This window comes from Strix aluco, chromosome 5 (assembly GCF_031877795.1).
Source record: "Strix aluco isolate bStrAlu1 chromosome 5, bStrAlu1.hap1, whole genome shotgun sequence".
Classification (NCBI taxonomy): domain Eukaryota; kingdom Metazoa; phylum Chordata; class Aves; order Strigiformes; family Strigidae; genus Strix; species Strix aluco.
This window is the reverse complement of record NC_133935.1, coordinates 41,630,609-41,647,792: the sequence shown is the minus strand read 5'-3', so window position 1 is coordinate 41,647,792 and position 17,184 is coordinate 41,630,609. Positions and strand designations below refer to the sequence as shown.

General features: G+C 34.7%; 1 protein-coding gene across 1 annotated transcript in view; it reads left to right on the top strand.

Moving 5' to 3' along the window:
• LRRIQ1 (leucine rich repeats and IQ motif containing 1) overlaps positions 1–17,184 on the top strand; it is a 117,129-nt gene that overhangs the window by 7,655 nt on the left and 92,290 nt on the right. Inside the window, 6 exon segments of the mRNA XM_074825427.1 lie at positions 1,779–1,853; positions 2,032–3,240; positions 4,174–4,326; positions 6,559–6,709; positions 11,992–12,185; positions 12,966–13,093. Coding sequence (XP_074681528.1) covers positions 1,779–1,853; positions 2,032–3,240; positions 4,174–4,326; positions 6,559–6,709; positions 11,992–12,185; positions 12,966–13,093 — 1,910 coding nt within the window.

Sequence of the window (17,184 nt, the reverse complement as noted above, 5' to 3'; positions counted from 1 at the left end):
TGCTGGGGAAACTTAACCCTATCCTAGCTAAACCAGGACACCATGGTAAATGTTAAATTATTCTTTAGGTTTTGTCCTTACTAAGTTATTATATTATGACACCAGCCAAAGTACCAGAAATGAGAGTTGTGCTAAACTACTCACAAATGAAAATGGTAACTGTGCCTTAATAGAAAATACTTACTTACTTTGGACCTCTCACCTCAATTTCACATTTAGATGAAAAGTCGTAGGTGATGTAATCTGAACCAAAATCATTCAGTTCAGAACTGCTGGTGCTGTGCTTCATCTGGGTAAAAGTTACAATATTCCCTTTCTCGTCTGTGTCTGGGAAACTGAGTCAGGCTTCATCTACTGAGTTCTGCCACAACAGAACATGACTCCATGTGTTAACTTGTTGCATTCTCAGAGTATCTAGTTATGTTTTGCTATAACATGTGGTGCATACTGAAGGATAAAATTTGATAGCCCTCTACAAAAGAGCATAAGAACATGAAGTGCAACCCTCAGATATACATGTGGGGCCAGAATTTTTTATTATTTAGCCTAGATATTTGTGTTTTGAGACATGCATTAACACTGCACTTTCAGTGAACTAATTTGTAGCTTTCTGAAGAGGTGGGTATCTTGGTCTCAGCAAGGTAATTCAAGTCACTAAAATTAAGGAAGGGCTTTGTAAGTGAAAAAGACCTTTGATCTCTGAAGACCAGTTAAATGTCTAATATAGCTCCCTTTTCAACAGGCCACAAACTGATTATGCTTCCTCTGCTCTTTGATGTCACAAATAATTTTTGGACCTAGAATGGCTTGCTTTCTCTATAGACAAGGTGGGGCATGTCCCCATTTAGGCACTTTGGTAGTGCTGTTCCTAGAGCGCTCTTTTTAGAGGTGAGAGATGGAGACTAACTTCCCCCATTATAGAAGGATCTAGATGTCTAGTCTCCTATTGTCTGAACAGCATGCTTCTGAACATACATGAAAAACAGTGCTTAGGCACCTGGGAGATGTTTTGCTCTGAGTTGGAAGTGCTAGTTTGTTTATACTGGTTCCTCCATATCCTGCTGTATATTTGATTTGGCTGGTACTGATTTATCTTGGTTCCACCAGAAGTTATGTGATTCTGGGTCTGCCTCTGGTTTTCAGGTACTTACTGTCTGCTAATTTTCAGTCAGATGTAACTCCAGATCATTCGGATTTTTTTTTCTGATTGAGAATATGTTGGACAAGGAGGGAAATGCTGATTATTTGCAAATAGTGAGAAAATAGACTTGAACTTTTATTTTCCATTGAGAAGCAATTTCAGTGAAAAAAAAATTTCTTTACCTTTACTGAACAAAATTCCTGTTTGAAAAATTTTAAGATTATCAATAACATAGACGTGCAATTAAAGGGGACTGTTCATGCCACTTTCAGAGTGTTTGTTTCTGTTATGTTTCTATTACCTACCTGGACTTTGAATGGTTGTTTCATAAACATAGTTTTCATCTTCAGTAGTAGTAAAGAATTTGGAGAGGAAGGTGGTAGTTGTTTGGGTCAGTACCAAGATGCTGACCCTCTGAAGGTATGCATCTTTCATTACATGACCAAATCCACATTACCAATGCAAGCATCTGGTTGTTTATTTTGATCCTTGCACAGCTGAGTTTCTCATTTTAATTCAGTCATTTGCGAAAGTGGACCGTTGGAAAGTTGAGAAAATGGGGGAGATACTAGAGAGAGGGTGTTTTGTGATGTTCCAGGTTTTGTATAATATTCATTTATGTTAATTTGCTGTGCAGAAACACCAAGCTGCAATAGAAGATGAGTTACAGAAAGAAAGGAAAGCTTGGAGAGACAAAATGATGCAACATGAGGTAAGGTTGTACAATGACCTTTTGTCAAAAGACTGTGAGGTTACTATCATATATTTTGAGAATGAATGTTATTCTGGAACAGTTAATACACCAGATTCTGTTTATTAATGATAAATATGTGCTGACACCTGTCCTATTTTCAAAGTGGTTGAAGTCTATCCTAATTGTTTTGGCCTAGGGATTGATCATGAAGCTAGAGTTGCAAATGAAAGAGGAGAAAAAGGCCTTGGAAGAGCAGAAAGCAAAAGAAAGACAACACCTGGCAGAACAACAGCATACAGCAGCTGTCAAAATCCAAGCTAGATTTAGATCATTTTTGGTCCATAAAAAATATGCTTCTATCTTAAAAGAATGGAAAGATGAAATAAAAAAGAAGCAGAAAATACTAAAAGAAATAGAGAAAGAAATGAAAAAAAAAGAGGAAAAAATGAAGACGCAAATGGAAGAAAATAGGCAAAAGAAAGAAGAAGGAAAAAAGAGACAAGAAGTTGAAAGACAGGAACATTTGGAACAGGTGAGGAGGTATGAGGAATATGAGAAAAAGAAAGCAAGCCTGAGACTTGAGAGAGAAAAACAGCTACAAATAAGAAGAGAAGAACAGAGAAAACTAGGAGAAATAAAAGCAAAAGCTGTGATGACTGAAAGTGGAGAAAACAACGAAGAAAACATGAAAAAGGATAAGCAGATAGAAAATACGAAAGTAATACGAGAACAGAAGAAGAAACTAAGTAAGCAAGTAGAGGAACAAAAAGAAAATGAGACTGAAATGATGGATGAAACAAATAATTGGATGATTCCAGCAGAAAGAAATTTGACACCAACACCAAATATGCTAGGCTCTGAGAAAGAAAACTCTTCTCAAGTAAATAATGAGAACATATACATGAATTCAATAAGACATGTAGAAGAAAATTACTCACAAACTAGAGATCTTAATAAAGCTCCAAATAGCCATACTTCAGAGGATAAATCTGTTAATTTTGGAGCCACTGACACAGTAGAAAATAAGGCAAACAATATATGCAGCAGTCCACCAAATGTCCAGCCAAATGCTAGTAATAGAGAAGTCAAAGATCAATTTTCTCAGTCTGAAACAATGAACAAAACTGTGTTTCTAACAGAAGATGCTAATGAGGAAGTCAGAGACACCTGGGAAAGAATTCAAGATATAGCTGAGTGTTCCAGTAGACTAATTCTTCCTGATGATATTGAAAAGAAGAGAATAAACTGGATGAACACATGTAAGTCTTGGTCTAAAATATGTGAAGAAAACCAAAGAAAGCAAGCAACTACAAAAAAACGACCAAAGAAGAGTTCAGTTAGCAAGATGCCTCCATTAAGTACACAAAAGATAATTCATAGTGGCCCCTGGAGTACTCTGCAGCAGGTAACTATACAGAAGATTTAGAATGAAATGGGAAGCTATACCATCACTTTTTCTTTTCTTTTTTTTTTTTAATTTGCTATGTCAGCAGAATGCTGTTTTGGAAGAGGAGGAGATTATCATTGAGCGGAATATAGATCTCAGTGAAAGTTCCTCTGGACAAGTGGAGAATAAGAGCAATGAGAATGACTTTTCAATTTCTGTGAGCATTGTGGAGCAGACTGGTGTGGTATTAGTCTTCAGATGATTGATAGTATCTTAAGCCTGTAAAAGGCAGGAGCTCCTACTTTCTGCTAAATTAACATGGTTTTGCCTTTGTCTGACGGTCCACATTTCAGCTCCTGCTCGTGTAGCCCCTTCAGAGTAGTCTCTTCCAGAAGCAAGACATTGCTGATCAGCTTCTAGATGGTGTTTTGTCATAAAGAACATCTCTTAGTTCCCAGCACTTAATTTTCTTACCACTTACTAACCTTTCGCTGTATGCTTTCTTTGTGCTCTCATCTTGTTATACGCTCTCAGATGACATACTAGACTACATACGCTTTTAGTCTGAACTATTTTCATCTGTTTTTGCACACTCATTATTTATGATAGTGTGATGGGAAACAATTCACACTATTAGTTGCTTTCCTTAGTGTTAATCTTCCTTCCATTCAAATTCAATGTCATTAGCAAAGCATTGGTTTTATTTTAAGGTGGATGTTAAAATCAAACATAGTTTTCATAATAACTTCTCCCATTTAACAGATCAAAGCCATCATTGCCATCCTTTTCTATATGAAAGGATTAACATTAGTTGCTTGCATTTTCTAAAGTGTTAGTAGAATGTAGTTTTCGACTCTTTTTCATTTTAAAGAAAATAACTGTAATGTGACTTTGTACAATGAATGTTCAATATACAAGCAATTAATTTTATATATCAATAAATGCATGTAGGTCACAACACTTACACTTGAAGATTTGCCAGCTTGTAGCCTCTCAACGTTATCTGAGTGTTCAAATCTTCAAGTTTTGACTCTGAGGCGCTGTGGACTAGTTGCACTGGAAGGACTAAGTAACTGCAAAGACCTAAAGTATATCAATGTGGAGGTACGAAGCATATTTGATTCTTTATCATAACTCAGGGAGAACTGCCAGTTTTGCTGCTTCCGTGGTTATGCTGAATATCTAACTTTTATGTAACTGAATATGTAAGTTTTAGTGCCTTAAGAGCATAGGAACATTAATAAAATACTCCCAAATGTCAGCAAAGTTGCATTACATACAACAGTTTGCATTAGTACTAAAGCAACATCCTGCAAATGAATCAAGCTATACCAAGAAAAGTCCATGATAGTATCAGTCTAGGATTAGCGTTAGTATGGCACAGTGATTGACCCTTGTTACTTCAGTCCCTCTGATTCATGAGTGGGCAGATGCTGGTCACCATAGCAGGTGCTCAGCTTAATCAGGAGTAGGTAGAAGAAGAGTCCCTTGCAGTACACACCTTGAATATTAGTTTAAATTACTCGCATATATGCTAAAGAACAATATAGTGAATTACACTAGAGGCATAATGTCTAGGTAGTTGGTACTGCACGATGTCTTACATGGCCTTGTAAACTGAATGACTAAATAAAACATTTTGCTTTGTGATTCATCTTAGTTCCAGAACCTGACAATTTACATGAAACAACTCTTCACATTTTTTATTTCATGTGTTTTAACACCACCAATTCACAAGAAAGTTAGTATGCCTTTATTATTCATTGAAATCTTGAATGTTTCTGCTTGCCCAGTAACTGGTGTTCTTTCCAAAGTATGGGGCTTTTGTTGGTTTTGGTTTTTTAAAATAAAATCAGAGAAGAGACCTGATAATAATTGTAGGCAAAGGAGTGTTGTCTGTCCAATAATTAGAGCTTTGCAATAGGGCAGGTTGAAATACCTGTGTCCTTTTCTCAGTTTTCTTATCTATTTGGAACATGATTTCTGGGATTTGATAATTTTGGGTACCTCAAAATACAAGAGCAAAGTATTAGTATAACGGTATAATACATATCTAAGCTGCCAGTCTTACTAAGATTGGTATTTATATGTGCATTTTTTAATATAAAATATTGTCTCTTACAGAACAGTTTTGGGTTTATGGTTTTTTTGTGTTTTGTTTTGTTTTAAATGTTATGCTTTAAATAATATACAGGATTGCCTCACTTGGATATGTCAGTATAATTTATTTGAGGAGAAGACTGTTAGATATACTTCTAAATATGCTTTATTAATAATTTAATAATTATATATATTGTTAATACTTTCGCTGTGCCAGGTAATGTGGTAGTTGTCTTCCATTCAACCTTAATGAAGAAACAGCCTCTTTTGTGGCAGTTGAAACAGTCCAAGATCGTTTCATAGGTATTTCTCACATAGCTAAAGCAACTGCCTCTTTATGCCTTGGACATTCATTCCTACTTGATATTGCCCCTCACTTTTGTTGATACAAAAGCTAATATTTAAATTGTATCAGTTCTCTGCTTTAACTTACTGGTGCAACTGAAGGGACTGTTCAAGGGCAGGAATCAGTGTTACAGCTTCCAAAGGAAACCTGTACACATCTCTGCCTGCAGCTGAAGGTACCACCTAAATCTAGTCAGTGTGTTAATTCTGGAATAGGAATTACACTCTTTGGTTTAATCGGTTTGTTACAAAGGCAGGGAATTTAAGTTTTGTTTGTTTGTTTGAGCATCTGCAGGTGAAAACCAGAAGAAAACAATCGAGGGCAGTAAATAGTGAAATAAAAGTCTGAGGAAGCATTATTAAAATGCCCTCGGGAGGGGAATGGTAAAAGAGCAAGATCTGTTGGGGTAAGAACAGTAGCTGAGAACAGTGTTAATGTTTGTGACCAAAATACCTCTAAATGCAGATTTTCACTGTTAGTAAATGGGATTCCAGCAAAGTCATAGCTATCTTCATTAGTGTCTAGTAAATGTGATGGTTTCTATGCAGTTTTTAGTTCAGTCTCATAGGATTTGGGAAGCTAGGAAAACATATATGGAAAAGACCACTATGTCCTTAACTTCTCCTTACACTTTTTGTTTCAACTTCTGGGCATTTTCAGAGCCAGAATGAAGTTCGAGATATATTTTTGTTCTGTCCCAGCAGGACACAAAAGGCAGTTTCTATGACTCAACAATTTATTTTCCTAATGGAAAAAATAGAGATGTGCTTACTCCTAGCTAGAAGTTTAGGATAAAAATAAGCAATGATGACAGTCTACCTTATTTTTACACTTAATTCTGCTACTTTACTTCTGATGCTATTTAATATTCTTATTTTCCTTTATTGCAGGAAAACAACATTCAGATAATTGACTGTGAAAACCTAGAAAATCTCTGTATTCTGATTCTGAATAAGAACCATCTTTCATCAGTTTGTGGCTTAGATGGCTGCATAAATCTCCAAAATCTTGAACTTTCCTACAACAGAATCACTCGAATTGGTAAGAAATTAGTGAAAAATGATTCCAATTTGTGTAACAATATTTGTGCTGTTTATATTCAGCATTATACTTCCCTTGGATTCAGGGCCAGCTAGCTGCTAAGCCCAAGGACAATGAGGAAACAGAACAGACCTGCATTTTACAGTATACTCAACTTCACATTTATTTGTAGTATGGCTTGGCTACTGCCATGTATTCCATCTACCAGCTCATACAACTATTGTCAGTCAAAGAGAACCAAAAATCTTTCTAGAAGAGCCCCTAATATTACCTGCACTGGTTCAGTTGGAATATGTGAGTAGCCTGAGTTCAGTTTATCTACAGAAACAGTTAATGTAAAGCCTAGCCTTGCAACTGCAGAGAATTCCAGTGTGTGCCTGACTGACACAGTAAGTAGTTATATAGAAATCATATTATCTGTCTGAGTCTGTGAACTATGCTAACACTGGACCACGGCCTTTCTTTCTACTAAAATGCTTCTCATTCTGGCTCCAAACTATTGTTCTATATTTCCCTCCCACTCTGGCTCTTCATTGCTGCTCATTGTCCCAAAGCTGGAAAAAATGGTAAGTCTAAGGTAGAATCGTGCAGATCATTTAAAGCACAGCAGGTGTGCCAACCCTGATTATATTTACAAAGACAGTTTGTTATATTTGTTAGGTCCAACAGTTGGCAGGCAACAGATGTACCTTTAGCATGCAGTCAACCAGTTAAAATTTACGTGCACCTAGACCACTCAACAGATGCATGAATACATGAAATCTTTCTTACAGGAGATAGATGTTTTCTGTTGGCTGTTTTCTATTGGCCAGCCAGGAATTTTTCATGTAGTGAACAAATGTTTGCCTCTTTGCTTCTACTGCCACTCGAACTGTAAAGTGCCTAAGGGGTAGATACTGTGTCTCAGCTTCTGGCAAGCCAAAAATATTGCATTGTGAGCCTTGTGTTATGTAGATTTGGTATAGATGTAATCAGGATCCAGAGCCTTTTCTACTGACAAAAGGTCAGGAAAGTGTAGTGCAGTGAAAATAACCAAAGGCTTTGTTATATGTAAGTGGAGAAGCCTTTTTTTTTTGTTTTTAGAATGATGTACGGAAAGAAGACCATTAGTGGTCCCTCAAAAGCAACATTAATAGTTGAGAAAAGGTCATAGTAAATTGCCAGATCATTACTTGAAAGGGACCTCTCAAGGCTTGAAAGTAGCAAATTTCCCTCAAGAAGGCATCACAGCAGATAGAACAGAACTAGATCTAATAGCCTCCCTATACTCTAAGGACTTGGGTCTTGGTGCATGACATACTGTGAAATTCGTAAAGGCCACCAAAATATGGGTGACTATAGAACTTCAGTATTATAGTCTTAACTGAGATGAATCTTCAGAGATTTGTCAATTGAAATAAAATCTTATGGTCAAGGAAAAAAATTGTATATGATGCACTAATTAATTTTGTATAAATTGAAACATGAAACCTGAAAAGGTGACTTTCTTAGTCTGTGCTAAATCTAAAGATGTTACTTGGAAAGACTGCAGAGCTGGAAATGGAAAAGAGATAAGGAGATTTGGATTTTGATTTTATTTGCCTTGATTTAGACTTTCTTTAAAGTTTGTGGACATACTGTATTTTCCTGCTGGACAGCAGAAAAATAATATAAAACAATTATTTAGCTGATAGATGAAACACATTCACATAAGGCATTTATATAAAGAAATGGTTTCCACTGTTAAAAAAAAAAAGGGAGACTGAAACAGTAAACATGGATAATGCAATTCTGTGATAAATAACAAGGGCATAGCAAACAGGAAATGGGAAAGCTTAAAAAAACATCTGTAGATTTAGAGGGTTTAATGTTAGGTTTAGAGGGTTTAAATATTTTTAATATTTTCTGCTAATATGTGAAAATTTGGAATGTTAGTATTTATGAACAGGTTCTGTTCTGTCTCTATACCTGAGAATAAAGGTGCTGGAATATCAACGTTTACTGTAAAAGCACATCAGTACCCTAATGAGAAACAATAAAATAAACTTGCTAAAGACACTTCATCTTTATCCTTGTGGCTGATAATGCTGGATGAGCTTCTTATTCAGATTTATCTCATTTGTTAAAAATGTCTGCAAGATTACTGTAAGAATGACATTAATATTAGTGGATGATGTCTAGGAATGTGTCATCTGTGTGGAATGTAGTATCTTTGTACAGGCCAAGTGGAGTAAAATCCTCTTGCACTTTCTGTTTTGTGGAGTGTGCTGCTATGTTTACTGAGTCTCTAATGAATTTGAGTGGATAAATAAATGTTCACAGAAATCAGTTTGGAATCTGTCTTTCTCTGCTCCAGAATTGCTTTGAGGGTGTCTAGTTAAAACAGATACATAATACAGGATTTATTTAATACAATAACCTATTGGTTGTAAGCAGTTGCATAGAATACACAAAAATGGATTTATGGCTTTTAAGAAGTTAATGTATCCCTCCCATCTGTAAATCTTGCAGGATGTCCCTTAGCAATTTTGGAAGCTGCACTACTGTGCAACGTTCTCTATTCATTCAGTTTAACAAAGGCTATAGGCTTTTTCCTAAGAAGTACAGTTTATTTATGTTTGCAATACTTTTGTTTTAATAACTTATTTTAGGAAACTTCAAGCATACTATGAGGTTTTTTTTCTCCTCTCATTGAAATATAGCATCTGTAGGGAAAAATTAGAGTTGCCAGAAAACCCTTAAAAATAACAGTAGAAGTATGAAAAATATATCTCAGTTATGCTTTTCCACTTAAGAATGTGTGAACACAAATAAAGTAATTGTGTCAGTAATACACTGAAGTTCAGTACATATGTTTGTCTTTGGAAGATGAATGCTTTACTTAAAAATTTTCTTATAGAAAAAGTAGCGTTTTGACTTGACTCATAGAATATGCCTTTGTAGGGTGTCTATACTGCCATAGTATGTTGGCTAAAATCCTGGCAGTGCTAAGAATAGCAGTGCACAACCGTGGATAGTCCTAAGTGCTTCTTTGGACCTACTCTTTTTAAGAAAACACATAGAGGGGTTTTTTTTTATCAGATACCTTTCAGTTTGGGTTTTTTTGGTATGTGTTTTTTTCATCTTCATATTCACTGTCAACTTTTACTCCTCTTATCGTTCATCTTTGTCACACACAGAAGTTACTTCAGAACTGCATTAATAGCTAAGGGTACAGTCCCTAGCTAACAGACTCCAGCTGCACTTTGCAAAATGCTGAGAGCTACTTATATAAAGCTCCTCCACAAATCTTGCTGAAACCGTATGTTTTTCAACAGAATGCATTTTCCCATATACTGCTATAGCTGTTGTTGGTTGCATCATATGTAAAACAGACAATATCTTCTGGAAATGTGCAGACTTTCATGCTTATTTTTAATTTTGCATGTGTGTAGAAGAAACGTTAAAATACCATCATTCATTACTCTTCTGTATGTTTCTGTTGGACTGCATTTGACAGTTCCAGAATAGATTGTAATCCCATTGTATGTAGCCTTGACATGTCTGTTCCGAATGACATTTGGTCTAATTAAACAACACAGATGAGGAGAAGGAGATGTAAAAAAGGTGCTTTGTGCAGCATGCAGAATAGGAAATTTCCAGATCCTGTAATAACTCCTTGCCTTTTCTTACTGTGCGTGTAGTCTCTCCTCACTGTCCCACTCCGGACTAACACAGTGCTTTTGAAGTTTCCAGTACTGCTGATAGCTTAAAAGTGGAGATTTAAGGACTGCTCTTGTGAGGAAGTCCTGAAGCTGTTAATTTTAACACTATCTGAAACGAAATTATTTTGAAACCACTAGATGGTGCTGGTTCCTTTTTTATTTTATCTAATGATAAAATACAGACCAGGATCTTGCAGTCAGGATAGTATGTCATAGGCATGTTTGAAATTCTTTCAGAATAATTAAACGTTTGTATATTTATTTCATAAAGCACAGTTTTGAAGTTACAGTATGGGACATCTGTTTTGGGTTTAGGATGATATCTCTAATATCAGGTGGTTGTGTTATTTCCACTAGGTGCTTTCCGTTTTTAAATTACTATGATTTGAAGGCCTATATTTGATTGGGTTTTTTAAAATGTACTGCTACTTTGGGCATTTATTTTTTTACTTCTGTTTTCTCCTTACCATTAATTTTCCTTTTTAAATTCCTCTTCTGTATTCTTAATAATCTATGGTGCAAACAGGTCTCTGGTCTCATAATCCAGTTTATTCTCAGAGGACAATCACAAAGACATTCACCTCTGTAAAGCTCGCCTAACTTACTTTTGGGAGCTTGGGAAGTTTTGGGTGAAATAAAGATGAGACAAAGTATTACCTCAAATAGTCCTGTAAAGAATACACTAAAGAAAAGAAAATTCAGAAATTCCTTATTTTATATGTTTTGTAAAGGGTGTCCCTTCAAAGGATTTTTACTACAGAGATACAGAAAAACTGCTTGGACCTGTAGCAAGTCAGATGCATCAGTGCCATAGGAGAACATCTGGCATGTGTAAGACCATGGAAAGACAGTGTGATTTTTGCCATCGTAAGAGGATGATTTGGGAAAAATTCTGTGAAAGAAACAGATGCTGACAGGAACCTCTTCCTTTGCATTTTTTTGGGGGTAGAGATAGCACACATTCTTGCTCTTTACACTAGCTGGCAGGAGTAAGTTTGGTGAGAGTATAATGGCTATAGAAATATAGCTTTATACTTAAAGGCACTACATTATAAATTTCTTAATTAAAAATATTTTATGACATAATTCTTTAAACAAGATGCACTTAAATAATAGAGGTGGTGCTGGCCTAAGTTTTAACACAATTTGTTCTCACCTTGCTGATAACTTAAAACCCCCCCAATTTTAAAAATGAAATAATGTAAATTAACTTTTAAACATAAATAGTGTTTCCATTCTGATGGGTGATTTTAAGAGGGCTGTTAACATTTCACAGAGCCCATAGGTTCTGAGTAGCAGTTATAAAGTACTTAAAGCATAGTGAGTATAGTTTATCACTAAAAGGATGTTCTGTTTCAACAAAAGTGTTAAAGGGGTTATGAACTGTTATCACTTGGTTAAGAGGATGAGAAATTTGTGAACTCTACATTTGATAGGGTCAAAATACAGTAATTATTTTAAAACCTTATACAGGACTAATATTAATTGTTACTGTAGATAATATAAATATATTGAAAGTTCAGAGTTTTCTTAGTACTTGAAAACCAACAGGTTTTTATTTCATTATGGCTTAATTCAGCTAAAATCTTTCATTTTCAGGTGGTCTGGAGTCATTGAAAAGTCTTCAGCAATTAATTATGGACCATAATCAGTTAATCAGCACAAAAGGTCTTTGGGAGGCACCTACTCTCATTCACCTAGACTGCTCTTTTAATCATCTCACACAAGTTGAAGGCATTGAGAATTGTGGTCTACTTCAGATTCTGAAGTTGCAAGGCAATAACCTCCAGGAGGTAAAAACTTTTAATTCAGTGACTGTTGTGCATACATCTTTGTTAACAGTCATATTTTTCAGAATGCTGATCATGTGCTCTTTGTTTGCTGTGGGATGTTTCATGCTCTTAGGTAGGCTTTTTTTCCCTCTATTAGGGGGAGATTTTTCAAAGATATAAATGGCTAGCAGTTATTTTCTTGCTCTGAGGTACTTGAAAAATTGGCCCCTAAGTAATTATATTTCCCTCTTTTGTTTATAAAATCTAGCCTTCAGTTTGTATTATATGATGTTGATTCTTTGTTTAAAATGTAACAAAATATTATTATCATCACGTATAAGTAATAGTTCAGCCTGTTTTGATGTATGCTGATCCTCCCAAAGTTGAAGTTTGTGCTGCAGCATTTAAAATAGGAAAGTATAGTTTGCTAACTGTACACTTAGTCATATTTACTGACAATGATTCTCTTATGAATCTGAGAGAGAAAAACCATTGTCAATAAGCAGCAAATAACTACATGAATAAAATAGTAAGACTGGGTTTTGGGCTCTTGACTATTTTTTTTTTTTTAATTTATATTGACTATTCAGACTAGGTAGAAGACTTTAAAAAATACTTACTACCTGATATGTAGAAATTTTGTGTGACAACTGATACATACGTAATAAGGAACTGATACATATATCTAAAACGTGCGTTTTGCTTGTATTTAGTAATGATTTATGAAAAGCATCTGGTAAGCATTCCACTGTTGTTTCTCTAATTTATACTAATTTTAAATAACCATCTCTTTTCTATTAGTTTCCAAGACTGGAAAATCATGTTCTCCTAAGAGAACTATATTTGGATGACAATAGCATTTCTGCTGTGAGAATGCTTCCTTTGTATTGGTTGCCCCTATTGCAGATTCTTTTGCTGTGTCAAAATAGGTAAGCAAGAAACATTCTCCTACTTACAAAACTGATGCAGAGGAATTTACTAACATAACACTTATCTGAAAAGTATCATTCTCAGTATGGTGAAAATATCACTATCTTTTCCAGATATTCTTTGAAAATATGTGGGTGACAAGAAACTACATTGGCTACCTTTAGCTAAGAAAATTTGAAACAGTATTAAATATGAAAAGTAATTTTTTCTATTAGATGTTATATGTAAATAATTTTTGATCATTGTGGCATTATTAAAACCATGGTGTTTCTTTTTTTTCCTTTCTTTAGCAATTGTTTCTAGAGTATGTCTGTCAAACTTCATATTTCACAGATAGCTTATTCAAAACAGACTTTGAAGGCTATGTTAAGTGCAACTACTGGAGCTAAAAAGGAGAAATGAGAACATTGTTTTTTATTTTACATACATATGTTAATGCTCTCCAAAGCAAGCATATTTGCTTTAAATTTTCAGTCTTATGGTTCAGTTTGAAAGGTATAAAATGAAAAAGAAGGATCAAGAGAAGCAGCATAAAACTAGATCACGCACTCAAGTACTCTGTAATTATTTTTCTTTTAATTTTCTAAGATAATCTGTACAACTGTAGACTTAGAATGACCAGATATTCAGGAATCAAAATTTTTATTTCCCCACTCCCACCCCCTTTTCTTCAATTTAAATTCTGCTAAAAAAATAAGGAACAATTATTATAATTTACAATGTGTTAGTAGTAAAACTAATTTTAAATTAATATAAATTAATTATTTTTCTATACTATGACCATTTTGCTCTGAACAAGATTAATCTCAGTCAAATAGAATATACTCTATTACACACAATATACAGAATATACACTCTGAACTAACCACTTGACTCTCCTGTTAGTGGAGATGCTTTTAGAGTGTGATTCATCTGCCATTTTTAGCTGTTTGCTTGAGACTAATCATACCCTACAAGTGCCTGTTCATCTTCATTGACTATTAACAGAGTCAAAATGACCAGCTCATATGTAGGTGTCTGCATTTGAACAGATGAATCCCATCCTATGTGACATTTAGTTCAGCAGTCAACTGTAACTGAGCCTGTTGGAGGAAAGATCTGTAAGACTGAGTCCTGTTATTATAACCAATGTCCTTCATGCAAAATTAATATTATTTGAGTATATACAACCTATATTTTTATATAACTTTTCAGATTATTTTTATAGCATCTCTAATGAAGTAGTATGCATGTAAACTCTTGGATGTAAGTATAACAACTAGCTATATTTACAGAATCTAATCTTCAAGTTGCTGGGCTTTTAAACTTTTTTTAGTTCTTTTATTAATTCTTCTGGAGAAAGTGCTTCCTGCCTGTGATTAACCAGAGAATTATTTGTTGAGTGTTAGACTCTGAATCACATGTATTGATTTAATTCATGTTCGCTTTTTGCCCTTTTTTTTTTTACCTTGTCCTGTTCAGCTTTTTGTGGAACACAGTAAAGTGGCTCTATCTTCTTTTAGTTTCCTCCTCTTCTTCTGGTTTGTTTTTTGTTAAAATTAAGGTGTAGCTATGCTGTGTGTAATAAAAAAGTCTGCAAAACTGTTTAAAAGTCTCATGTGCCTGTTAGGAAGAGAACAAACTTAGGAGCACGGTCTCAGACGTAGCTTGAATGCAGCCTCTGGATCTAGATTGTGCTTGTCTGGCCATGTAGATGTATCTTATGTCACTTGCCTATGCCATGATCTTACAGTTTTTAAATGTCCATTATAGTCCTTATTCTGGTTTTCTAGTGGCCAAGCTGAAATGCAGTATTTGGTCCACTGAGTTTCTTCTGCTGAACTGGGAGAAAGCACATATTTTTTGCATCAGCAAACTGGATGTGCTGAAAATAAGCACACATCTCCTCCCCAAACGATTCCATTTCTTTCCTTGATGTATCTATAGCTTATCTGAAATCTTTGTGACAAACAGGACAAGATAGCCTTAAATGCATATTAAAAGCCTCAAAATTCTTGGCATTTCAGTAGCCTGCTCTGTTACACTCACATTATGTACACTTATAAGCAGCTCCATATGTGTGTGCCATAGCATAAGTAACTCGATGTTCCATAGAAACAGTGAATGTAATGGAGTAAGCTGTTGAAAGAAAAGCTGTTTCTTTACTTTTATCCTACAGCTAGTGCAATTTTGTGAATTTTTTTCAAGTGTGCACTGAGTGCCATTTCCTTTTTACTGATTGCAGGAAGCCAATATAATGGTAATGCTGTGACTCTGTATTCTTTCTAAAAGTGAAGCGCTGTGAAAAGAAAATTCTTACACCAATTTACAGAATTTTTTTATTCCTGAGGTGCTTTGTCTGTATCATAAACAGGAAATTGCCAAAGATAAAACTCAAAAAATTGTTTTAAACCTACAATCTAGCAACAAAGAATTATAACAGGTAGTGATTAACTCCTTCAAATATAAAAATGTCAGCTATTTCACCACTACTGCTTTTATTAAGTGTTATATTGTGGCTTTCACATACAAAGCATATACTTGGTCAATGTGCAGTTCACCAAAGCCAGTGATGAATATCCTCTTGACTTGGTTACTGCTGAATTGGGACTATGAAGATCTGTGCTCTATTTTATAGCAGCTGGAGAACACAACTGTTAAGTTAGTTTAAAAAAGGCACATTTTCTCTTTTCTTCTCTTGTGGATAAAGATTTAGGTGTAGGAGAGAAAAACCTTGCCCCTGGGACTGAAATTAATACATATTTAATATGTGTTAAGAGTTCATGTGGTATTTATATTTACATGTAGTCCCACTTAATTATGTAGCTTACTTGTCAATGTCTTTTTCGTTTAAAAGTTTTACAGTGAGACGCTAAATCAGTCTGCTATTCAGGTAGCCATTACTGTTTTTTTTTCCCCCCAACTTCAGAACAGACAAATCTATCCCTCTTAAATTTTCTGTTTTAATATGGCATTAATATGGCAAACTTATTTTTCTGCTATCTCTTGTTTTTCATTAAGATAACATGTGTTAGATAAAAATTTAATATCTAAAAAAATGCAGTCATCTGCAAAAATTCCTTTTTTGGGGGAAACTGGTTTGGCCAGAATCAAATTATTTGTGAACATCTTGCTCCCATGTTTTTGCAACTAGGTGCATACTCTTCCTAAAAGGCTTGTAATAGAAATGCTAAAAAGTCAGTTCAATTCTTTCTTGGTAAATATTGTTCTCCCTACTTAAATATATATGGTATCTGTGTGTTTAACCGAATTTCTCAGATGTAAGAGTTGAACTCACTGTTGTTGCAAGCCACCGTGTTTTGAGAATTTGAGCACTTTTCCAGAGTTGTCATAATAAATCTAAATGTCATTGAATGTTGAAATAAGTCAGTCATGAAAAAGATATACTTATTTATAGTAGTTTCCCGCATCCCATCCTTATCAGTCTAGATTTTTTTGATCACTTTCAATAATTCTTTGCTGATGATAAGTTTATCTCTAAGTGTGTGGCACCATGAGCAATACTGTTGAAGTACTGTCTGCTAGAGTATTCAAGAAACAAGTGGCTGACAGATTTCCTACGTTATATTTGATTACTACTTATAAATATGGTGAATATTGCAAACTAAAATAATTTTATTTTTAAAGAATGGAAAAGAAATATGGGCTTTCTTTAAAGATATATATATATATATATTTTTAATTATTTTGCCCTCCTTCCTGCTAACCTCTTGAAAATTTTTCTGAGGAAAAGCAGATGCATGGCAGGATTTGGACCATCCTGACCAGTGACTGCTGTTTGTGTTTGGAAAAGCAATCTTTATTTTCTCTGATGCATACTTGCAACTATTCTAGTCTCTTAAATCTTGTTTCTGTGGCTATCTCTGTCCTGTCCTGCTACATCCTTAAATGGGAGCAGAAAGAGGAAGCTCTAGCTTGCTTTTTTGTGAATATCTTTTACTTTTGTGTCTTCTTTGTAATTTATATCTCTCTCATGCCCAGGGCTAATGTGACAAGGTCAAGTAGTATTAAGTTTTCAGTAATGTCCTTTGTCTTTCTGGTTTGAATTTTCTTAGGAAAAAATTTAACAAAGAATGTCAGTAAAAGGAAA